The 25,813-nt window shown below is 41.9% G+C and overlaps 1 protein-coding gene across 2 annotated transcripts in view; it reads right to left on the reverse strand.

Moving 5' to 3' along the window:
• EVA1A (eva-1 homolog A, regulator of programmed cell death) overlaps positions 1 to 25,813 on the reverse strand; it is a 207,192-nt gene that overhangs the window by 110,577 nt on the left and 70,802 nt on the right. For both annotated transcript variants that reach the window (XM_038131846.1, XM_038131845.1), the window contains exon 4: positions 12,407 to 12,559. In XM_038131846.1, the coding sequence (XP_037987774.1) occupies positions 12,407 to 12,559 (153 nt within the window). The remainder of the gene's footprint in view (positions 1 to 12,406; positions 12,560 to 25,813) is intronic.

Genomic DNA, 25,813 nt, shown 5'->3' on the forward strand with positions numbered 1-25,813 from the left:
GATCTTTAAGAACCCTTCCAACTCAAACCATTCCAGAATTCTATGAGCTTCTGGACTGCCTGGGAGAGTTATCTCAGCCAAGACAGCAAGCATGGACTATGCTGCAGTTTCACAGTACAGATCTATTTCCAGTACCTGTGCCACTGATACTACTCAATTACCAGCACACAGGTAAACCCAGACACCCAGCTTCTTTGGGCACAGACCAGGCCACCATAGTCACAAATACCCATAGTGAAGTCCTCAACTCTCCAACTGCCAGGCTGCTCCAGCTCAACCAGCACCAGGCAAAATGAGCAGAAGAGTAGAAGGAGCTCTCTATCCTTCAATTACAGCCAAAGATGAAAGCCCCTCATGTAGAAAATAGGGCATCAAGATTGTAAAAGCCTCTTTTACATGGACTTTTTGCAAATCATAGCATGAAAAAATACATCTGAAGTAAACATCGCCTGCTGGGACTGTGGCACAAAAACCATCCCATAAATTAGCTGAAAGCAATATCTGGAGCCTATCCACTGCAACCTCCTGCCCAAAGAACAGCCAGCTTTGATATTACATCAGGTTGCTCAGGAAATCGCCCAGGAAAGTTTTGAAAATCTCCACAGAGAAACATTTCCCAAACTCCTGGGACACTTGATCCAGGGCTAAGCCCCTCTCCAGGTGAAGAATTTTTTCATCATGTATAATCAGGCTTCTATTGCTGCAACTCATGTTCATTGCTTTTGGTGTTCATCTGCTGTTTCCTTCTGTGTGTTCCTAAAAAGAATCTCCTGTAGAACCACCTATTTCTTAGTAAAAAACAGAAATAAGATCCCACCCAGAGCTTTCTCACCTGCAAACTGAACAATCCTCTGTCCCTCAGTATTCCCCCATATGCTGTATGCTCCAAGCCCCTGACCAGCTTGGTGGAGCTCCACTGGAGTTGCTCCAGTTTTCCAACATTTCTCTTCACCTGGAGAACCCCAAACCAGACACTTCAGTCTTCTAGTTAAGCTGTAACAAGTCCTGCCCAATTTGGCACCACCTACAAACTCTGTCCCAGGTCATTACTGAAGATTTCAAGCAACCTCTGGCTGCTTTTAAGTGGCTGCCAGTGTGACTTCAATATAGCACAGTGGAGGTTTCTTGTAGCACTCCATTTCCTTGGCTCTTGCTGCAAACAATTACAATTTAGGAAAGTCCTACTGTTTTCCCTGACCTCCAGACCTAATGCATGCCAGAATCTGGTGAATGCAGGAGTGGCAGAAAGTCATCTGAGGTTACAAGATCCAGCTAAACTCTACTGACAACAACAGTCTCCCACATGGTTAATTCAAATACTCTTCTTATTTTCCCCATGGTAAGACCTGAGCCATTCTCTTGGAAACAGTAATATTTTTCTAGCTCTGAAAAAACAGAAATGGGATCTAGGCACAAATTCTGACCAAGTGTTCACTTCAAAGACTTCCTTTTGCTCACAACAGGGAATTTTCCCTGGTTTTGCCTCCACACAATTTCTAAGCAAAAGTGCCTTGTACATTCCCATAAAGGCCAGGGCAAGCAGCTTGCAGTGTTTTGAAGAAGGACTACACCAACACTGAAATTAGCTTTGTCTCCCAACTTGGATTTCTTGGTCTGTCAACATGTTCATCCTCCACATAACACATTGAACTGGAAAATGTAAGAGCAGCAATCAAAACCTCCAAATGGGACCATCTTCCCTACTCACTTCAAAGGGTTTCTGACAAGGAGTTCATTTAGCTGGGTGCCAAAATATCATATTCAAGCATCTTTATTCCCTCACTAACGAGCACTGAAGATGTCAATAGTACATGTGAGAGGTGGCTGAGTGATAGATAAGACTACAGCACCTTCAAAAATCACAGTCACCACCCATGGCATTTGGAGCTCTAGAAGGAACAGCATGGTATTTTCTTCTACCCCTGTGTCTCAGGCATATAAAAACAGCAAATTCACTCCTGTTAGATGTTATGAAGTGCACATAGGTAATTTAACTTCCAAATCTAAGTCTTTGGGGAGCTCATAGAAGTGAGAGCTCCAATTATATTAGTACCTCTTCCGAAGGAGATTCCAGGTCAGAAGTCTTCACCTCCAGGTGCCCATCCTCAGAGCTCAGACAGGAGCAGGAAAACAGAGGGGTTTAATCCATTAATCATGCATTTATCCTGACAAAAAGATGCAGGGAAGCCAAGCCAAGCAATGTGGTGCAGCAGAGTTGGGCTGTGGTCCCCTTCAGCTGGCCAAATTATTTTTTTCCAGGCCTCCAGAAGTGGGAGACTAGACATGGTACTCATTGTACCAGATGTCATGCTCATTCAGGACAATATTACAGTTGGATTAGATGATCTTAAGGACTTTTCCAACCTTAATGATTTTATATTCTACAATCTCCTTTCTTCTGCTGCTTGTTTGCTTGCTAAATGCAAATTCCAAATGTTTTATGAGATACCACCCTGGCACCAGTAACAAACAAGTGACTCCATGTGTTGGAGACGTGGGAAGGACGCTCACAAATGCCAACACCGTATCACTAAGTCTGAGGTAAGTCCTGCTAAGCAGAGCCAGGCCCCTGCCGAGAACCTCCTAAAGCCCACAAAGCCCAAATCCCATGATACAGCAATAAAAACTGCTTTAAGACCTCACAGATGACAGAGAGCCCTCTTGGAGAGGTTGGGCCAGTGTAACCCTTGGCTTTCATTAGTCTTGGATTGCTTCAGTACACTGCCAGAGAGCACATATGAATCCTGGCTGTGGTGAAACTTTCCCATGTGAAAGCGTTTAAAAGCATCATCTGTGATTTTCAAATATGGCATTTTCAGCTAAAGTTGGGGCTGTGGGGGAGTGGGATCAGCTCACTTTATTCTCTTTACCTCTGGCCCACATTTCTAGAAGTTGCACGTCCCTCCAGCCTTGCTCCTGGTGCAAGGTGAATTCCCTTTCCCAGGATCACTTCACAAATGCAGACCACTGGCCAGTTGGATTTCACAACCATTAGCCTAAGTCCTCAGTGGGTAATTCACCTTACCAGTAATTCACCTTACCTACTCCATCAGCCCAGCCTCTGTCAGGGTAAAAACCCAAACCAGGGCAACAGAGCTATGATGGAGGATTTTACCAGCTGCAGCTTGCAGAACATGTTGGCTTTAAAACTGGAATTGGTCTCGGTGATGTAATGTCCATATCATCAAGCTCACCACAATGAATGGATTTTAGTCAGTCTAAGGCTGCTTCCCAGCATGACTATTTCTTTATTAGCTCTTCCTGGTGAAAAAGAAAAAAAAAAAGAAAAGAAACAGGAGCCAATGCCTATTAATCATACCCTTAATTTTGGTTACTCAGTGTTACTTGTTTTTCTCCAGTAAGGGTGACACATCCAAATCTGAAATCCGAGCCATACATTGCTGCTTTTGATTGCAAAACCTATCTGGGTTTGAAAGAATGTTTCCAAACTCTTTAATTTTTGCATTTTGGTAACTCTTAAATGCTCTGTTGGCAGCAGCCATCACAGATGGATCCACAAATAGATTCAAACTCTGAGTTTTGAGAAGGGTGACTAATTCCACAGTGAAGTTGGGCGTATTGCAGATGTTCAAGAACATCTGTTCATCTGTTTGTCTGCTCATGATCAGACTCACCTGGCACAGCCCTGCTAAACCTGCAAAGGTGGGTTCCTGCACAAATGAGACAGGTTGTCCAGAGCAAGCAGGACCACACACAGCTGGTCAAGTGAATATGTTAGCATGCTGTGAAGCTGCCCGGTAGGAGTTTTCCACAGGCAGTCCATGGATCTGGAAAGGCAGCAGGACATAGAGCTCAACCCAATACCAACATGCATGCACTTTAAAAAGAAAGAAAACTGGAGCCTGAGAAAAAACTCCACCCACTTGTAAGAGGATGAGTCAGAGTCTGCATCTGTGAATTTTCAAGAAAAATGGGGCATTCATTCTACTTTTTTCAGCCAAGAAAATATAAGACCTTGAGGTGTCAAAAGGACCAAATGGTTGGCCATAGTTAAAGACTTCAGACAGGGGATCACTGCCTTAAAATACTATTTCCAGCAGTACATACGAAGTAAGTGTTTAGGAACGGGACAGGACTGGTGGTAGCTGATCAAGAGACAAATTCTGTGGGATGCTTTGGCTCAGTGTAAAGGCATCAGGAGCAGACCCAAATCTAGAAATTAAACCATCAGCAGAACCCCAGCTTTCCTTGCTGTCTTTTGAGGAGCAGGTGAAAGGATCAACTTAAGATAAACTTTCCCTTAAGGGAAGTAATTTACAAACAATTGACAGCTTGAGGAGGACACTCCTCCCAAGCAGAGGACAGGATTTTTCCCTAAAACAGCCAGTCTGATTTCCTGCTTGAGAACAAAAAAGGAAAGGTTACTTGCTCGGAGCTATGAATGTGAGAGGACAGGATGAAAGATGAAAGGAATCAATTAACTAAGAGGAGAGAAATTTCATTTCTGCAAAGAAAGCTGACAGATGTCTGAATCAGTGCAGTGGTTATCCACTTGCCTGCCAAAAGAGAAAGCAAATTTCAATGGAATGGCAGAAAGGACACAAGCAGGAAGTAACTCCAACCTTTCAGGTGAGGCAACTGCCTAAATTCCTTCATATTTTACCTAGGTGTGACTGCCTCAATTTGAAAAAGAACCTCTACTGTAAGCAGGAGGGAAGGAAGCTCTCCTGGTTTTGGGCAGTTTCTCATCCATTTTAAAGATGTTCCATTAGCTGTGGTAGATAGAAACGTCAGCTCCTTCACACAGGGGAAGCTGCTTGAGGTGCCTAAGCCTCAACCTCATCCAAAATTAGCCATCCAGCAGCCTGTGAAGGATGTCTTCACAGAATATCAATGAGTCAGCCTGCACTCTGTGCAGTACATCAAACCCCAGGCATTTTTGACTAAGCCCATACCCATTAAGTTAGATGTTGTCTTTAAAAGCCAGTGCAGAAGACTGTTAATAAAGATGGATTTTGTCCACTTTCTGTCTCATTTAGCAGCCTGGGGAAGTAATTTCTTTAGTGTAAAGTTGTCACACAGTTTCAGTTGGGAGCAACTGAAATAACACTGGATTTCTCTTCCCTGCCATGGCACACAAGTCTCGATAGAGGACAAAAGAAGTGAGTTGTGTCTAGATCCACAAGACAAGAGGGAGAAAACCAAACTACAAATATTTAAGTATGCTTAAGACCAACCAATGTGAAGTTCAGCCAATAAAAACCAAAGACTGCCCTTAAACAAAAAGGTACAGAAGCAAAAGTGTATGTACATACGCGGAAGAAGCTCAGGAGAAGGAATCCAAAACAATTAAAAGGTGAAGTTTCCTGCTGGTATTTGTAAAATGATAAATGGTCATCATCATATTACAAACAGCAGCAGAGGATTTCACATTGATACAGCTGTATATAGAACATATGTCTTGCACGATGTCACTGAACTGGCTAGAAAGGAAATCTATATGCAAACATTAGAAGGATATGCAGAGAAGGCCAGCTTTACATTTAAAAAGTATGTTTTACAGAAAGAGAGAGAAAAATCAGTCACTGTACAGTTCATAAAACTTTGGAAACTTCAGCAGTAGGTCAGAAAAGAGAAAATTATCTCAAAAGAAACCAATCACATTTAGAGACTGCAACTGAAGGATCGATTACAGATTTAATTACAGATCCTACAGTAACATTTAGAAACACCTGGTTTATTAATGTGAACTTAAATCATCTTATCACCCTTGTATCTGGAACCAGAACTAACATAAAATATATTAGCCTCCAGTTTTGCAGGGACTGACTCAGAGTTTGCACAGTTGATCAAATTAATAACATCTCTCAGGTTTGGGGGCTGAAGTAAGAATCCAAGGACAGCTTCAAACATGGCTCCAAGAAGTCTCAGAGAACAAAGAAGATTTGGTGTGGTAATGACAGTTGAATTTTATTGTTTCATTTGCAGCAGAGGGGATCGTGGGCTGTAAGACATTCAAGAAAAGAAGCAAAGAAGGTGACAGTTTTAGCATCACTCAGTAGAAGATAGGGATAGTGCTTTCAATGTATCTACTTCTCAGTGAAGTCCTTGAGTTCCTTTGTCCTTCCTATTCATTACAGCCCAAAAAAAGTCTTTTATTGAACATGGGGATATTCAATAAGTGCCTAGACGTAGTCTGAAGCAAGGTCTGAACTTCACAAGCTGCAGGACTGGCCCATTTTCTGAAGAGATTACCCAGCTGACACAGCCTGCAAGTCACTTCTTGCCCTTGCTCCCTAAAATAAAGCATGGCGTGCCTGCAAACTCCCAGGTTTCACATTACCTTTGTTGCTCAGGCTCTCACTGTGACAATTTTGCAATATTCTTGAGTGACATCTGAATTAGTTTAAGAGGAACTTTATCAGTTTTGAACAAGTTACACTGGTTTTCATTGAAAGCAACTCCATGAAAACAAACTGAGATGCTACACATTTAAATCTCTTAAACTTTGCCCTTTTATTGTTAAGATTGTATTTTGGGGTTGCCTTTAACTAATAGTTGGGCAATAAGCAACTTTTATAAGATCACTACTAAAGAAGTTGATATTACTGATACAAGTATTTTACTTCTTCAAATATCATAACAAAAGCATCACAGAGCCTGCTAGTGCTATTTAAATTACTAGTTTCAGAATTTTTAATTACAATCACTGTGTGGGGTCATACCGAACTGTAAACAGCATTTCAAAACCAACTTGAACCTTGGTTTAGAGAAAGATCTTGTCCAGACTCACATTTGAATGTACTTTTTAATTATTTTTTTAAATAGCTATTGTATGCATATAAAAACAATTTCATATAAATCATTTTTTATGGCTCTATGGAATCCAACAATAGTTGGAGTTTTCTAGAAACAGCTGTAAAGTGATTTTAATTACCTCCTGCTGTTTTGAGACAAAAAGTGAAACACATGAAGTATCTAAAATTGAGGAACAACTTTCTGAAAGCAGGCTTTGTCCCACTTTAACTCAGCATTCTAAATGGGAACTGCATTTCAATTTAAATTTAATAAGGTATGATATGTGAATTAAACAGCAACTGATATTTATTTAGCCTTCAGATTTGGATACTTATGGGTTTTATTACATACAAACAGATTGGCCTCTAAAAACATGTTCTTAATCATGAGCTATACGCATAATAAAGTAGTTTCTGCCCTGAATGTAAATGAAGCATACAGAGTCACACCTACAGAAGGGGTGCTTTGGAAGCCTGGTGTGCTCTGTAGAGAGGAATGACAGGGTCTGAGCCCCCCAGCTGCTGCTCATCCCACAGACCCAGCACTGCAGCTGCTTTAAAGGCCAGACAGGGAAACCAGGATGAAGCACGAGAGTCTTTCAGCCACTTGGATCTGCTGAAGGTCAGCTGTGCTACATGGCCTTGTCTGACCAGCAGAGATTTTTGTGGATATCCCATCCCTTCCTGCAGTCTCAGCCATCCTCTGCTTCTCCCAGCAGTGCCAGGGGTTACTACTCCTCATTGTCCAGCTCCACACTTTTATTTTTAACCATTTGACTTAAGACTAGATTAGAGCACAGCCACAGCCTTGTCCTGATGGAAACAGGATGGAAAATGGTCATGATTGGTGAAGCAGAAGAGAGCCACAAACACACAGCTGGAGGGGCAGCAGTTTCTTAAAGCCAGCTCTTCTGCTGACAGAAACATGTACCCTGGAATAAAATGGATTTTTTTACTGCATGTATTTCCTATTCATTCACATGCTAGATCTGGTCACAGATAAACAAACTAGAAGGGTCCATTATTTATATGGTGTAATAAATATTTATATGAGGACTCTGCTTCAAGTCTTATGTACATCTGCATTAAGAGGGGGAAATCAAAACAAACTGGGTTGGATCACCTTCTGTCACTGCATTAGAAAGAAAAATGCCAGGGAATGAGCACCTAAAGCACGGGCTCATTTGCTGAACTCCTTCCTGTGCTCTTCCATTATCAGATCCCATGAGTCAGAGAGTGCCATTGACCATCTGAGCTTCCTCAGGGCTTTGTAAACACGTTCATTTTTCCCCTTTACAGAGGCACAGGAGACAACTTGTATGTTACATGACAAGGACATTTCACTCTCAGCAGAATCTCAGCTTAATCCACACCCCAGGACCCAGAGCAAGGCTGAGGAGCCAGGGTTCCCATGATCTTGCAGTGACTCCAAAACCAAGCCCAGATTCCTTCTACCCAGGATAAGCACTTGAATTGCTTTGGGCTTTTTCTATAAATTTTGTAAATTGCTTTGGGCTTGGTGTGATGGAGAAAGACAGGGTCCTTGAGAAGGAGTCCTGGATCCTGTGTTAGAAGTCAGCTGAACGTGTCCATCTCACTCTCTGTGGTTCAGGGGGGGAGATAATGCAAAAATGAATAATGTGAACGAGTCAGGTGTCCTGAATATGAGCAAAGATACTGCTGCACTAAGCAACAAAAAGGGTAATCATTTTACATCCAAGATCTTCCTCCTCAGCCTCCTAATTAGATCACTACCTTGCCCTCAGACACATGTAGAAAAAGGCCATTTTTTAAATTACTTCTCTCAGAATAAACAAGCCACTTGGAGATGCAGGCAGAGGCAGCTGTAAACAGCAGGAAAAGGGGGCAAAGGGCTCACTTGGCTGAGGGATATTAATGGTTCATTGCTTGTAAATAGCCCTTTCCCCAGAGACCTCCCCATTCTCTGTGCATGCTCACTGCACATGCTGGCAGCAAAGTGGAGGCTTTATTAAGAGAGTTACAAATAAGGTCAAATTCTTTTAGGAGCTTTTCAGAGTTCCCAAGGCATTCAAGGAGGGCTCCAGCTGTTTGCAGGGGTTTCCCATTACGGTCAGAGACACAAGTTTCAGCATGCTTCCAGTTAAAAGAGGATCCTGACAGATTTTCACTTTAACATGACATCAATAAGATGGAGTTCTCCACCATAACATTCTCTTCACACATGCTAAGCACATTCATACAGACATTATACAAAGAGAAAGCATGTGTCTGGCATGGCATGGCATGTGGAGGGTGGCTTGGGAATCTTTCATCGCGCAAAAGCAGCACAGCAATAGCTGCAACACCAGGATACCTCAGAAACCAGCTGAGCACCTAATGTGGACTCCAGGAAATTCACTGTTAGTGGACTTAAACTCCTCAACACTTCTACAGGAGGACAAGGTCTTGTTTTTCAAGGCAGAAACAACACAAATTTAATTGGTTTAGCTTACATATGCAGTGCTCTATCAGGTCATCTCTCCTGCCCGTCTTAGACCTCCATTCTTTAAAATCCTCTTCTGCAGAAGCTGTGTATTTCTAAATTCAATCCAAATGTGCATCTTGTCCACAGAAAGAAAAATAGAACCAAATTTTCTGAACTGTTTTTCAATCAGAGAGAAGAAAAGATAATCTTCACTGCTTTTGGGGCAAGTATGACTTCTTCCCTCATCAAGTAGCTCAGGCTGCATGGATAAAAATAAACACTGCAAACTTGTGCAGGGCCTACTTCCCAGCAAAATGCCCTTTGCCAAGGCTCAGACTTGACACAAATCATCATACCCATGAAATTCAAACAGAATAAATCTCCCATGTACAGAACATAGCTGGGTTCTGCCTTACAGGAACTGGATGCTGCTGCAAAGTCTGACTCATACAGTCATGTTCGTACGATTGTTGTGAATGTCTGGGATCAAAGGCTGCCACAGAGCAGCCCTCCCCACATTGCAGGGCTGTGGAAACGTGCAAGGAAATGTTCCCCAGCTAGCAGAAGCTTTGATTTATAAATTGTGAAGTTTCCACCTGCTCCTGAAGGAACAGAGCTGCCTGCTGGGCTAGGCAGGCCCGTGAGAAGAGCAGTTTCTGAAGCAGGCTGGGGGACCCTGAGTGCTGCTCCCACGATCACTCATGGCAGCTGGGAGCACAACCTGCTCCTACCCCTGGAGACAGGAATGGGAGGTTTGCAGGGTGCCATGGGGAAGCATAGTGTGAATGTGCTTTTTACTGATTTGGGTTGGAGGAGGATCCTACACCAGTTTCTCTTGTGGGGCCAAGAGAAGTGCAAACTACAGCCAGAGCTCACCTTCCCATTCCTGCAGCACTGGAGCTCTGCCCCACTGGGTCAGCTCACACAGGCAGATGAAGGGAAGGCTGTGATAATCAGAGACTGCCTCATGCCAAGGGCATCTGTGAGCTGCAGCTGAGGAAACCTAAACAACCACTCCCAAACGTGACTGGGATTTAAGGGCTGGAGCATGGTGAATTGGCAATGGCCATCTACTGAACCCCAGTTTTCTTTTAGTTAAGCTCACCCCACCCCCACTATTCACTTAGGATTTCAGTGTGCAAGTAAACATCAACAGCCATAGTCTGTCTTTCACCCCACACACGCAGAGCCCAAATGGCTGGGAAAGCCTGGGGAAGTCACTGCTCCATGGTGAGTTCCTCACATCTCCTCCCCAGCCCTGCAGGGCATGCAGCCAGCAGACATTCCAGACACCCTTCCCACCCTCCCTTTGCTCTTATGGATAGGACATCCCGACTCCCACAGCACCCCAGGACCACCAGACTGACTTAAGATACTTGAGATCCCAACAATTCCAAACATGTGGATATTTGCTCCTGTCCAACAACTCTGTCATTTTTAGCATCTGTTCACAGCTTAAAACCTTGAGCTGTTTTTTTAGTGTAAAGTTTCCTCAGCATTCCCACCCCTGACTTGGCATTACACTGAGCCTGCTCATGTAATTTCATTCAGGAGCTGACACATGAGGAAGGCCCTGCCTCATCCCAGCAGCAGACTGAGTGCTGCACTTTAGGATCTGACACCTCATTTCCTTGGGCAAACATCCCAATTTGTAGAGCTCACAAGGCCAGTTTGAGAACAGAGGGGCATACAGGTGCTGGAGATCCCATGGCATGTGCAGCCCTGCTGTCAGACCCCACGGCTTGTTCTCCCTGTTTGTGCCTCTTGTCCCATTTTCTGGTCCCACATACCCTGCTCTCAGCCAGTACCAGTTTCATGATTTTGCAGCTGGGAGAAGAATAAAACTTTACCATTTGTGGCTTCACATAGAGTTTTGCTTCATGCTGACATTGAAGAGTGGGTCCCTGTGCTAGTGCTTGTCACTGGCAAGTGCCTGTTCCTGCCCTCTCAGCGAGGACAACAGAGTGGGGTGCTCAGGTCTGCTCCAGAAACCCATCCTGTTTCACTGACTTGGCAAGTTCTCACCCAGCAGCCCAACCACCACAGCAACCAGTGCACAGACTCAGCCCATCCCAAACACTACACCAAAGAGGTCCAGGCTAACCTGCCACACATATCTCTTTTGGCTTCTGGCAACTGGTTGGACTACCAGAGCACATCCAGGAACACTGGTCACCTCAGGAGACCCTGCACAACTCAGCTGTGCTACAAGTACTCAGATTTGCACAGCTACACAAGCAAGACGCTCACCACGCTGCACAAATAACCTGACTGGCCTCATTCCACCTGTGGGTTTCTACTGACACCCATCATCTGAATATCATATTGCTCACTTGACATGCTTCCAATTGAATAGCATTTAACTCCTTAAGGGCACTGGATCAGCAGCTGTGAAGCCAAAGATCCTCAATTACAGCTAAACAGATCCCAGCATGGGCAATAGCACCGGATCGAGGTTCCCTGTGCAGTCTCCTCCAAAGCCTTTCCCTCTCTGGAGGCAATTCCTTTGGGAAACCTGTTAATTCCCTCTCAGCTCTGCAGAGAAGAATTATGACAAATGCTGAGCACAAGATTTTGTGCTGTGACTGTTGCTTTCTCTGCCACAGCCTAAAATATGCAAAGTCATTTCACATCAGCTCAAGTTCCAGTGAATGTTTTTCAATTATTTATCTTTAACTCAGGACTGTAAGAAACCCTGATAGTTTGAGAGTAAAGAAAATACTTGTAGGTACTGTAAGCCAACCATAACATGATGAAACTTAACAACTTGCTTTTTGAATTTGCTTTAACTTCAGTAAAAGTTTAAATGCAATGTCAAGGCTTCAGTGGCTGCAGATTGTACATGACATCCCCAGATAAAATGTTCCTCCGAATTACAGGCAGAGGCTCAGTGGATGAACCAGCACGAAGACAGAAAATTGAACAAGAAATTCAAGCACCTTCAATCATATAATCAGATGAATCTGTGAAAAGCCTGTGGCCTGGGAACTCAGCTAGGACATATAGCTGCTCCTCAGTTTGGTGCTCATGGTGAAGCTCACTGCTGGTTGACAAGATACCACACATCAGGAGCACCACCATGGCAGGTTGCATCTCCCAGTCCTGCTTTTCTGCCCGGCGTCTGTGCCAGCTTTGCTGTGATCACAGTAAATGAAATCACCCTGCCCACATCAGCATGTCATCAAGCCATTCCCCTGCTTACCAATCATGGGCATCCCTAGGTTTTGGTATGGGCACTCCAGGCTGCCTCCTTGTGTCCTCCCAAAGATAGCAGAGTAAATGGCTATCACCATGCTCTTCTTACAGCTCAGCCTCAGCTTGTCATCTTCACAGGCTACTTTACTCTTGTATTCATCTGGAAGCAAACAAACACTTCATTACTCAGCTGATCCAGGGTGGGCCCAGGACTGCACCTCAGCTCCCAGCACAACCCCAGCCTTAGCGCTGCATTTGCTACAGGAGCACTGATCTCTCCCATTGCATATTCCCTCTGTGGCATTATCAACACATTTAAAAATGTATTTTAACCCAGCACATGTAAGTTCTGTTAAATAGCCTATATTTTCATTTTGCAGACAGACAAGTGAAGAGGCATGGCAGTTGAGTGTTTTCTACACGGTAATATGGCAAGGGAAGGTAAAAGCCCATCTTTAGGAACCTGTCTTATCCATGAAGCAGCCCTTTATGTGCCAGGCATTTATTCTATATCACAGCAGCACAAATGCAAACATAATCATGCTCCATGGCTTGTTTTTCACAGCAGTTCTTCCATGGCAGATCCAATAGAAGCTTTACTAAATTTAATAATTATGGAAGCTGCTCCTGCCTGTTGCAAATACATGTATGCAGAAACTTGTCCCCAAATCCTTCTTGAAATGGACACTCTTGCTCTTGTAAAGCTGGTACACACAGAACAATCACTGATTTTACATCTCTCAAGGAGACTGGATGGTCATTTCATAAGAAATCACATGTCATTCCCTTGTCCTTATTATTTGGATTATGGGAACCTCTAGAGGTCCCAACCTAGAACAGGCCATTCCCTTGTGTGTCTGCCAAAATACCACAGAAAACAAAAACTGTTTTGAAAAGCTGAGTTTTTAAAGCAAGACATTTACACATCTGAAAGAAAGAGGCTAAGACAATGCAAGAGGCATAAAGAGACTAAAAGAACTGAAGTGGTTTGTCTACGGACACCCCAGGGAGCTCAGGACACAGACAGGAATATAACCTCAACTTCGCCAGCCTCTGTAGAATGACCTTCCACTTCCTTATGCTATTTACCATTTAAATGTAGCCACAACAGCATCCAGATGGCTAAATGGGAAGGGTTTGTGCCCATGGTAAAATCCCAGGCATGATCAGACATTTCCTCTTGAATGCTTCTACTTGTACCAGGTCAAAGTGGTGCCATAGAGCACATGTGCATCATCCAGTGCCTGGGGCTGGCCCTGGCGCTGTGTCACTTACTGGCATAGACATGATTTTTGTCCTTCCCTTACACAGTTCTCTGTGTCTAATATCACACAAATACACACACACATATCTATCTATATATATGTATGTATATGTACATAGATATATATTTATGTATATGTAAATATATATGTATGTATATCTATATATGTATATCTATTTGTATATATATATATAATTCTCATATATATATATGTATGTATATATATATATATATATATGAGAATTTACGCAAATTCCATATGCAGAAAACTATTCAGCAACTGAGAACACTAGCTAACAATTAGTTTATAAGTTAATACTTAAGTCTTTAGACCACGGCATTCAGCACTTAATGTGACATTTTTTACTGTATTGTAACTCTAGGTTCAAGAATCATTTTTCCTTATTAGAGATCGAGGGTGATCTTTCCAAGGTGAATCATAGAAGAATTTAGGTTGGAGGACTTTTCAGGAGGTCATCTGGTTTAATCCATGTTCAAAGAAGGGCTAATTTCTACCTTAGACTAGATTTTTACAGAAGAAACTGCATAGAGAAAACTGTCTTATACCAAAACAGGGGCATGCTGATTTAAAAGAAACATCTGAGAACAAAATGACGTTTCATGTTCAACTTGAAAATTCCTACTTGAAGCCAAAAAATAGCCTCATCAAAATAGCCAATTACCTGGTGATGAGAGCATCAACTGGAACGTGAAAACCCTGTTCTGAACCTTCAGTCCAGCTGAGAAGCTTAACCTTGGACCCTATTCCAGCACATAATTTTCCTTCACACTTTGCAGCCTTTTTACAAAAATCTCTGAACATTTCTAGTTTTTATCCTGCTGCAGAAAAACTTTCAAACCTCTGAAATATTTAGTGAATATGAAAACACTTTCTGATCCACCTCTCTAGATGAAGACACAATTAAGGCCTCACTCTGTCATGAGAGAGTCAGTGCAAAGAGCAGACATCCCTCAGCAGCAGCTACAGGGATGAACCCACAACTACTGAGTGTATGAAACAGGGGCTGGAATCAGAAACAGAAGTTCTTTGCATCTCCAGAGTAAAGAGAGAGAAACCTCATATACCTGTGAAGACTCAATGGTGGACTTAATAGTGTCAGGTTAATTGCTGGACTTGATTTTAGAGGGCTTTTCTGATCCAAATAGTTCTATTATTCTATGCCCATTTTATCTATGTAGGTCGTTTATCCAAAATCACCATGAAAGCATCTGAAAGATACACTGAAAACACCAAGGGGCTTCATCTTCACCTATTATTGTCTCCCACAGGAATTTTGTTTCTTCTGTGAGGGAAATTAAATAAAAGCTTTGACCTTCCTATACAGTAGAAAACTTAACAGAGTATAATAAAACTTTATCCATTTAACAGAATTTACTTTTTCCTTAGGGAAAAAACACGAATTCAAGCTAAAAGCACAAAGACACAAACTCTCCAATACGACAAGTTATACATAATTTATGTTAAGCCACTGTCACAGAAAAGATTACTTGTGTCTGGCTGAAGTGGTTGAAAAATTAAATTGGTGATTAAGTCTAGAAAAATAATTTTTAAATCTCTAATGAGAGGGTCCACTGTGAATGTCTCATTTTTTACGGGCACTAACTCAATTTCCTCTTTCAATTTGTTTATTATTAGCTACATCTCCCAATTAACAAGTATAACTGCTTAACCACACATCCTAGGCTCTCATTTAAGGTCGTTAGAGTATTTATTAAATTCTGCTGACCATTCAAAGTCAGGGCTTGTCATTTGGAAACTTGCTTGGGATTGAAAAACAGAGAATATTTAATTGAGCACTGTAAACACTGGGATGGACAGACATCCACACCTTTGCTGAAGATCTGTCCAGCAGTCATGAGACAGTAAACAACTTGCTCCAGCTCCTAAAGGGGTGACAAGTGAGCTGGAGAGGGACTTTTCACAAGGACATGTAGTGAAAGGAGGAGGGGGAATGGCCTTAAGCTGGAGGAAGGCAGTTTTATGTTGGATGTTAGGAAGAAATTATTTATTATGGGGGTACTGAGGAACTGGAATTGAGAAGCTGTGCCTGCCCCATCCCTAGAAGTGCTCAAGGCCAGACTGGATAGGGCTGTGAGCAACCTGGGATAGTGGAAGGTTCCTCTGATGATAGCAAGTGAGTTGGAACGAAATGGTTTTTAAAGTCCCTTCCAACCCAAACTGTTCTATGATTCTGTGTTCCTATGTGCAACAAAATGATCCTATGAGCCTCACAGCTCACACTCACAGCTCACACTCAGCTGTGAGTCACACTCACAGCTCTGACCCTCATAGCCACCCTGGGAAGTCGTGTTCAGGGCTTATGGGGAAAGCTGGCTGATGGAAAGCTCAAGAAATCAGGCTGGGGAGGTGAACCCGAGTGCACATTCCTTGGGAACAAGGGGAGCATGTGGGTGATGTGATCCTGGCACACTGCAGTGTGGAATAAGAGGGTTGTGCCACCTGAAAGAGGTGTCACCTCACAGTCACTGAATTCTGCCCCAGGAAACACCTGCTGGAGCTGCCGGTTCCCAAGGCTCTGGCTGAATCCAAACTGGCTGGGGTTGCAGTTGCCTGGGCAGGCACAGAGAGAAGACACTGCTTTGTCAAAAGAAAGGAAAAAATAAAGCATGAAATGCACAGTAGCACTTCAGTCTCTCAAAAGATTCCCTTAAGCTTGACCACTGGAAAACAGGGAGCCTCAGTGTTTCTGGGCAACCTGATAGAAATCTGCATAAACACACAGATAGGAAGTGATGCAATGGAGGACACAAGTCCCCAACAGTATTTTGTCCTTCATAGCATTGTCAACTCCATTTTAGTCAGGATGAACCCAAGTCAGACACTCAAGGCTCCCAGGCACTGGATGACAGTAAGGACTGTGATTAATATTAAAAAAATACAGAGCTAAGCATCATCCATATATTTACTGGTACTTCACCCCACGATAGCCTTACATAAATATTGAAAAGAAGCGAGGCAGCGTAAGTGACATAAGAGAACTGGGACTGGGAACAAAAATGCATTTTTCTCTCTCACTCTCCCAAGCAGAGCTGGCCTCCTACAGATCACTCACAATCTGGTCCTAAGCCTGCTCTAACTGTTACAGTCTGGATATAATTCAGGCCAAATGCAAACATTTGTATTAGTGGGTTTCATGTTTCACCCTGAAAAATTAAACACGCTTAAATGGCCTCGGAAAGGTGGCAGTGATATTCAGCAAATGGCTTACTCCACTCTAATCCCCCATGCAGTCATTTGTAGGGCAACAGAGATTTACCATGATTAAGATATTTGCTAAGGATAATATCCCTTTTATTACTGCCTGGTTTCAGAGACACTGGCTTAAATATAACTTGGTAGAGAGAACCCAAGGAGGGAACAGCTGCAGGCTTTTCTAGACACGTTTTTAAAGGTCATTATATGACACAATTGTAACTTAGCTCAGACAATTACAGGAAAACAATTATAAATGTTTCTAATAGAAAAATGGTCTCTCTCAAACAGTAAAGTCAATAAGAAGACCTTTAAGTAATTATTGGATGTGTACAATAATATTAACCTGTATGACCATTAGCAATTACATTTATCCAGTATCTTAAGAATGCTTTCACTTATGGCTCACAAGAGTTTTCTGAATTATCTTGATTTGGAAGCTCAAAACTAAATGTCAATTGCCTCAATCTCTGTGAGACTTTAGACATAAAAGCTCCTAAAGATATTTTGCTTCTAACAAAATGATGAAATGTGTCAATGCCAGAGGTTCACCTTGCCTAAAATTATATTTTTGAACAGAACTTGCGGAAAAAAATATGAAATTTGCTATTCCAAGTATTCATACTTCACTTAATCAGTGCATAATAGCTGACCCTATTTCCCAGATCAAAGAGCTGGAAATACATGTAAAGAGAAATCTGTTTTCTTCACAAAATCCTAAAGTATTTAAATCTTAGAATTGAGGATCTGAGCAAAGAAAGGGAATTTGTAGGAAACAGAGATGTTTTTCCCCAATTCCTTATCAGGTCAGGATCATTTCCCATAGAAGACTTTCTTATATAGATTATAACTGTTAAATTAACATGACTGCACCCATGATGTCACTTCAGAACCAAAGTGGACACTATCTCAGCCAGTAAATTATCTTTAACCTAATTTTTGCCTCGCTCACATTCATCCCAGCTTTGTTATATGTTCCTCTTCATGACACCCAAAACAAAGAATGTTTTTTGCCTTGAAACTCATTACTCTTCATTATATCAACTTATTCCACCATCACCTAATTCCCTTTAGCTGACAAATAGCTATATTTAACCACAGGATGGTAGTTTGTGCTGGCCTGTGGAAAAGGGCATTGGGACAACTCTTCACCAGCCACGCTTTCCACAAGTAATGGTGGATACACATCCAATGCTGCATGTCACTCTTCTCCAGCTCCTACTGCACCTGTCAGTCATGGATTGATTGTAAAGTGGAACAGCTGAGATGCACAAGTGGAATACACAACCATTTCGCCATCACTTAAATTTCAACAAACTTTTATGGACACTGGAAACCATCCCCAAAAAATAAAGATGGTGATAATGTATGTGGTGAGATGAGATTTTGGTGATTTCAGCACATGTCTGGGCAGAATATTTACATTGCAAAGCCACCACAGCAATTTTTTTGTGTCAGCCTAAAGAGAGAAGCCAAAGTAAGGGTTAATCATGGAAATTTGAACTTTTTACTGTGGATGTACTCACTCCAGACAGATTCACTGAGTCACTGAGGACAGAAAGTGCCTCTGGAGAATGTTTGGGTCAACCCCCATGTTCAAACCCCCATGTTCAGCCATCAGGTGGCTGAGGGCCATATCCATTCAAGCTTTTAACATCTGCAAGGATTGGAACTTCACAACTTCCTGTGGCAACTTGTTCCAGCAATCCTGTTAGTCAGGTGAGAGATGAGTATAGTGAGTACCTGTTTCCACTTCTTCTGTGGGAACTGGGAAAATGAGTTTCCAAAACAGGAAACCTACTAAACACTAGGACAGACACCTCTAAGCAGCATCCTTGAATAAGAGTGCTGTGCACAGGACTGCCCATGAACAACTCATCCTGGAGATATGCATCCAAAACCCTTCCTAGTCACCTGTGACCCCTGTTTTTATATTTTCTTTTTCTCCACAATCAGCTAATTTCCAGGAACTTTTGTAAAATATAGAGAATACTCTTAGGGTTAGGTAGAACTAAGTCCATCCCAAAATTAAAATAAGGGAGTGCATCTCAAAGCAGTGAGAGCAAAAGTGCCTTGGACAGCATTCACTACTACTACACCCTGCAGAGAGGAAAACTATTGTATTAAAGAATATTTTCCAGTTGATGCACCACTTCAAGGCTTTTCCCCATGCTTCTATTCCTCTGTTATATATTTACTTATTTTTCATTTCAAGAAAGCATTTATTATTCCAGTATTTTATCCTCTTGCGCTTTGAAAGATATAAGCAGGTTCTGGCCTTCAAGATCCTGAATGTAAATCACACATTCATAGATTCCTAAAATGGTTTGGCTTGGAAGGGACCTTAAAGACCATCCCATTCCAACCCCTTGTCGTGGGCAGGGACACCTTCCACTATCCCAAGTTGCTCCAAGCCCTGTCCAACCCGGCCTTGACCACTTCCAGGAATGGGGCAGCCACAGCTTCTCTGGGCACCCTGTGCAAGTGTGTCTCAACACACTCAGTGTGAAGGATTTCTTCCCAATACCCAATCTGAATCTACCCTCCTTGAAAGAGTAGATTTAGATTTAATATGTGGTTTAAAGCCATTTACCCTCATCCTATCGGGCACAAGTCAACAAAGATCAGAAGTTTCTGCCAATGACAAAAAGCCTACTATTTAGACCAGTTCACATTGCTATGACTCCTTTCTTTTCTGTTTTCTTCTCATTTTACTTATGACATGCACTTCATCTCCCGAGTTCCAGAGCTTCCTCCTATTCCATGTGAACCTGCTACTAATGAGAACTTTCTGTTCATATCAGGATTTGAATAAATCCATATCAATCCAGTCAGCATTCCCTTAGGCAGGGTTGGGTGGAGAAAACCTTTCCAGGACAAAAAAAGTCTCAAGAGCCCTCAAGTACAGCCCTCGCTATCACTCCCCCACAAGCATTCTACTGTGGGCTACTCCTTCATTTCAAAGGAATCCTAAAAGGATTTTACCTTTAATTTGGAGCATTAAAAAAAGTCAGTGTCACAAATTCATACATTTGCATGCAAATATCTTTTAACATTATTTCAGTTCAATTTCCCCTTGAGAAAATTTTTCTGAAGATGGTCTCATTTAATTTTTAAGAACTGAATTTTGCCACCCTCAGCAGCCTGGTGTGCGCCACTTATTTCTATAGGAGATAATCTGAAACTCTGAAAGATACAATTCAGATGACATTAAACAGGCAGCCTGACAACTTCAAAAGTACCCTGAAAACTCAAGAGTGCCAAGTTTTGTGGTCTGAAACCCTTCCGACAAGTAAGAAGGTTGTTCTTTGCAAACGACCTTGTCAGATTCCTTTAAAATTACACTCCTGATGCACCTATCCAATTTGCAGTGTTTAAAAGGCACCTCTCCCCACTGTCACTTTCATTAGTCTGAAGTAGTTGTCCTTTTATATTCTGCTGTGAAAAGGCTGGCAGTGCTGCAAATTAACTGCTACATTTCATTTCCAACCAAAGTAGAGTTCAGATGCTCCTAGTTGCACTTTCCTGTTGGACAAAGAGAGGTATATGGTTATCTAAGGAGAAAAAAAAAAAGGGGAAAAATCAAAATATGTGCACTAGACTGTGAGATAGGAGTTAAAAATAACACCTGGGAGCCCAGGACAAATTTAATTCTCTTCCTATTTCTTCCATTACTGAAATTGGGCTAATTTTCTGAAGCAGCTATGGCTTACTGGTGCTCTGCTGCCTAAGCCTCTGCCTCAGCATTTATTAGTCCTGCTTCCAAAGACCTGCTGGCTAAAGTTCAGTGAAATTTGACAGAAACATCGAGATGACAAATGTGGTGAAGTCCCTGTACATTTTTTAAGAACTGGTAGCCAATTTCAGAAGAGAGCCAATCCAGTACCAGAGGTGGTTGTAATCATTGCACTGTCCCACCAGTCAACCAGCATGGATTTATGACCTGTAAACCAGCCAACTAATAAACTGTAAACTGTAAACTTGGCCAGCTATCATGGACTTAAATCAGGACTAGTGACACTATAGGAGGCAACATGGAAAGCACAGCCAAAATTGTGTACGACAATGAAAAGATGAGAGAGATGCAATAAGGAAAAGTAGCTTAAAGATATATAAGGAAAAATACTTCATTAGCACCACTGCTCACAGCAGTTTTGTTCTGCTCTTCCCGTGATTGTATAAATCTGGAGTAATGCTGCTAAAGTTATTATTAAAATAGCTGAAAGGGAGAACTTAGTCTTATATCATTAAAACAGACTTCTCCAGACGTTACAATAATGGTGACAATAATTCTGACACAGGAACATTAAAAGATACCTGATTGATATTTTTACATATAACCCACTGGGTTGCCTAGAGCATACAATGTGGGAAAATGAGGTCTACTAGATTAAAAGCTAGTTCACTGCTGTCCTAAATAATTAACTACACAGTATTCCCTCAATGGCTTTGCCTAAGAAGAAAAAAAGAACGTAGCTGAGAGAAATACAGTAACCAAATTTCCAAAATTCATCACGGATGTTTTAGAGGCCCCAGTTCACAGATACATGAATAGGTGACAACCTCCAGTGCCTTTGAAGTAGTCAGAAAAATCAATGTGCAAGTTAGAAGAGCTTGATACACCATTAGTATGATAAAACATTGAAACTATCAGGAGATACCTGTTTTAAAAAATGTGTAGTTAATTTGCAAACCAAGTGTAGGACAGATATTGAAAAAATAATGAGGAAATGCACAGTAATGGAAAGAGTTTATTACCATGACAGTACCCCAGAGAAGATTTACTCTTCTCTGCCTTTTTTCTTTTGCTTTTTTTTTTTTTTCCCATTTTTTTTCTTTCCTAAAAGACATTTAATTGTGGAGAACAATTGGTCTCTATTTTCAGTCTTGAATTAGTCCATATATAGGACCTGCTGCAGAAGTGCTGTATAAATTTACTTCTATGTTCTATGAATCCTACACTCACAGTTTAATCCGTGGAGTAATACAACAGGTCCAAACTTCCACAGAAGTTAACTTTTGCAGCATCGCAGTTTGCTTTTAAGAATATGGTTTCTGGGACACACTTCTCACCTCAGTTCTTCACCAGTGCATCAGAAAATCCCGAAATCTGTCATTCAGAGCTTGCAAATCTCTGCCATAGTAGAACTGTGTTGGGATTTAGACTTAGGGCCTCTTTTTTCACAACTTGGTTTCCGTGTTCCGGTAAATCGCTCCAAGGACGCTCCTGGATCTTCTGAGAAGACTCCCTGATCACTTGGCCCCAGCCAGCAGCCAAAGCCATTTCTGACACCTGCAGGACCAGTCACCACACAGCCTCTGCCATCAGCACAGAAAGGCACCACAGGTACCACAGTGCCCAAGGATGGGCTGGATCTCCTGAGGAACACGGGGAGCTCCTCCTGGCACTGCTGTTGACTCACCTATCCCAGCACTGAAAGTCTAACCCTTTCTTTTCCTTCACTTAAAATTCATGGCTTAGAAAAGGGTATTGTTATCCCTGGTTTATTGGGGCTTTTTCCCCAACCCACAGAAAACTTAAATGACGATGGAAAAAGAGGATCTGTAAAAGTCACAGCTCTTGCATTTATACAATTTAGGCAGATTTCAGAATTTGTCTTTCTTAGTGGTTCACATCTGGATCCTGGAGACCTGATCCAGCAAAGGGAATCCTTACATTTACACAGTAGGAAACACCATGGTTTTTACTGCCTCCTTATTATGTCAGTCAGGGCTGGCTGATTACGTTTGAAAGCAAAATGGAATTTTGTTTTTTAACAATCCAAGGTCCAACAGCAGCTTCATTCTCTGCAGGAGCAGGAAATTATGATTATAATAAAAATACTGTAATATAATTACATTAGTGATAATATCATATTTCCATTTATTATATTAGTCAATATATTGTATTAATATGTAATGATATTTATTATTAAACTGACAAGAATCTCTGTATTTGCTGACACTGGAATCACATATTCCTGTTAATCCTGTTCCTGGCAGTTGAATGATTAATGTGCTACAGAGATAGGGCTATTTGACAGCTCCTGAAAATCTCTGTGCATCAACAGCTTAAAACAATATTAATCATTAGCATTAGCACTTCTCTGGCCACAATTGTGGGCTGAGAGATCTGTCCTCTGTTATTTACAACATTCCATTATTTCCACCTTTTCATCACCACAGCGGTTGCTGCCTGAGGTTTTATTGCCCTTATAAATTTCCACTCCCTGCATCACCTTAATAGTTTTGAAATAATACAGATAAGCAAGAGAGAGCTGGTGAATGAAGGAGGCAAAAGGCTTGCTCTGGCTGGGCCAGGGGCATGTGACCATTAAACATTCCCAACTCCATCACGCTGCTTTGGGAAGCCTGGCCCACTGAAAAAAAGCAATGCAGCAAACAATACAGTGAACTTCTCTTGCCACCAATAAACCTGTCTGATGAAGGAGATTAATACTTTTCTGAAAGGGCTGATGACCACTGAATTACCAATCTATCCCAGCACTGAAATCAATCACCAGCATTAAAGTGACCAGGAATAAATTTAGGTCCTTCTTTGCTCTCATCTTAAACTTCCACAAAACCTCTGTACTTTCTATAGCCCTCTGCTCTTCTCACAGCATTTTATAAATTCTGCCCAGGGAATGCTTGCCTTGAGGATGTGTGACGAGATGTGGCTTTTTAGGCTCTGTTCACTGAATTTAACAGAAAAGATGCAATCCCCAGCCAAGCAAAGCCAACGGCAAAGCCCACACAAGATTCAATACCGAAGGAAAATTAGAAGTTGTAGGCTGTAGGAAAATTAAAAGTTGAACAAGAGGCATTCACTGCAAGCCTAGGCAGTCCTTTCAAAATGTCCTTTCTATACTTTTCAGCCAATTCAGCTGAAATCTGATGAGCAGACCTGACCATTTCACCAAAAGACATGAAATCACAACATGGAGCAGGACTCTTCACTGTTCTTTGATAGCTGGAATTGCTCTTGCAATACTAATGGCATTCAGCTATTTGCCCTGGCAAAAAAAAAAAAACCTAACTTGCCTATCTTCACCATAATGCAGACATTCCTGGGACACAGAATGGCAGTGCTGTCATTGTATGATAGAGAGCATAAATTTGAAGATGACACTTTCATCAGAAGGTGATCTAAATGGGATTAATTCCTAATTGATTTTTGACTTCATTTGCTTTCTAGTTAAAGCTGCCTAGGGCTATTAAGAAAAATAAAGTTGTCTGAGTAAGGATGGTCATTCCCATGTTTGAAAAAGTCATTGACTTTTCACAAGAATTACCTAGGCTTCTTACATTTTTACCTTACATTTTATCAAATCTGTCGTGAAGAGAATTAAAGCCTGTTCTCCTCAAAACACATGTCCAGCCAATTCTCAGCCCAAAGTTTTTCCAATAAATCAAAGCTACAGGTTCAAAACCAGGACAAAGTGACCTCTCTCACCCCCTTTCCTCCTCCTAACACCTCGCAAACTTTTGGCACTTCACCCTTTGCCAGCAAATGTTTCCTTCCCAGATACATTTCTCAGAGCCTTGATGTTCCTTCCACAAATATGTTTTTGCATTGTTACAGAGGGATTTGAGCTAAAATTGGAGCCTAGGTCACAATCCAGGCTTTCTGAAATTTCACAGGCTTCAGGCTTACATTTGTGAATAGAAGGTAGAGCAGCAAAGTTTGGATTTACACTTTGCTACATCACTGGGATGATTAGTACAGAGGAGCTTCATATTCACCATCCTTCATTTATCACATCCAGCTTCTTCACTCAGCATTTTAAAATTAAATAAAAATAATATTAAAAAAAAAAAAAACAAACAACCTTGGATGTAGATTATCCCTCCCAGAGTCCTTGAAGTCATAAGCTAAAGTAGTGATTGCCCAAGAGAAAAGTGGGAAAATATCACTGTAGCATTTTATGGGAAGCTGCAGCTGTAGGCTCTTCAGAGCTGAGAAGGAATCAGTTCATCCAGGACTGTGACAATGGCAAAGGAGGACACAAAAGAAAGGCACTATGTGGGGGTCTCATGTAGTAAGTCAAATAAACAAGGTAGGAGCCATCTCCTTTCTCGGCAGCACTGCCTGAAATGGCCACTCAGACAGCACATCTCATCCTAAGTATTCCCTCTGCAGAGCAGGGCAGACATTTATGATGTCCCCATTTTGTTCAGGAGCACTGACACTTTTGAAACAGCAAAGCTAAAAAATAACCAAACAACCAAAAAGCCACAATGGGCAAAGAGCTGCTGTGCAGGGGCAGATGGATCTCTGCTGGTGCAATAGCCCAGAGCAGAGACCAAACCAAATGAAATCAGCTGCAGTGGTATTGCTGGGATGCAGAGAGGTGAAGTTATTTCTTCAGCATGACTTGGGCAGCCCCACAGATCCTGTTCCCAGCCAGGATTAGATCACACAGCCCCTCCAGAAAGTCTGGCACACGGAGCAAATATTTCCTAGCTTACAATAACCCAGGATCTTACACAGTTCTCTGTCTCTGAAGTGAGGGGGATGAACAAACACTGAATTGTTTGAATAATATTGGTGAATCCAGATTTCAGTTAGAGGGAATTCATGTTAGTCCAATTAAATAGCATGTCAATTCCCTCTAATTATCTGTTCCTGCAGCCCACCCGGTAATTACACTTAATGGGTCTAAATCAAATCAGCATGTTACCTGGGAAATAATTGGATTTATGTGCAATTTTTTAATGATCCTGAAAGGTACCCTGGAGATTTAAGTCCTTTGTGTGTTCAGGGTTTGATCCTAGGCTTCCATGTGCTTTGGATGTGGATCTCAGGATACATTGGCCCTGATAAATTGAATGTGCCCGTTCCCTGGCACCGAGGCCCACTGGTGTGGGACCACCCTTCCCACCAACTTTCTTTGCTTCTAAAACAAGGTGCC

This window comes from Motacilla alba, chromosome 3, assembly GCF_015832195.1.
Source record: "Motacilla alba alba isolate MOTALB_02 chromosome 3, Motacilla_alba_V1.0_pri, whole genome shotgun sequence".
In the NCBI taxonomy this organism is placed as follows: domain Eukaryota; kingdom Metazoa; phylum Chordata; class Aves; order Passeriformes; family Motacillidae; genus Motacilla; species Motacilla alba.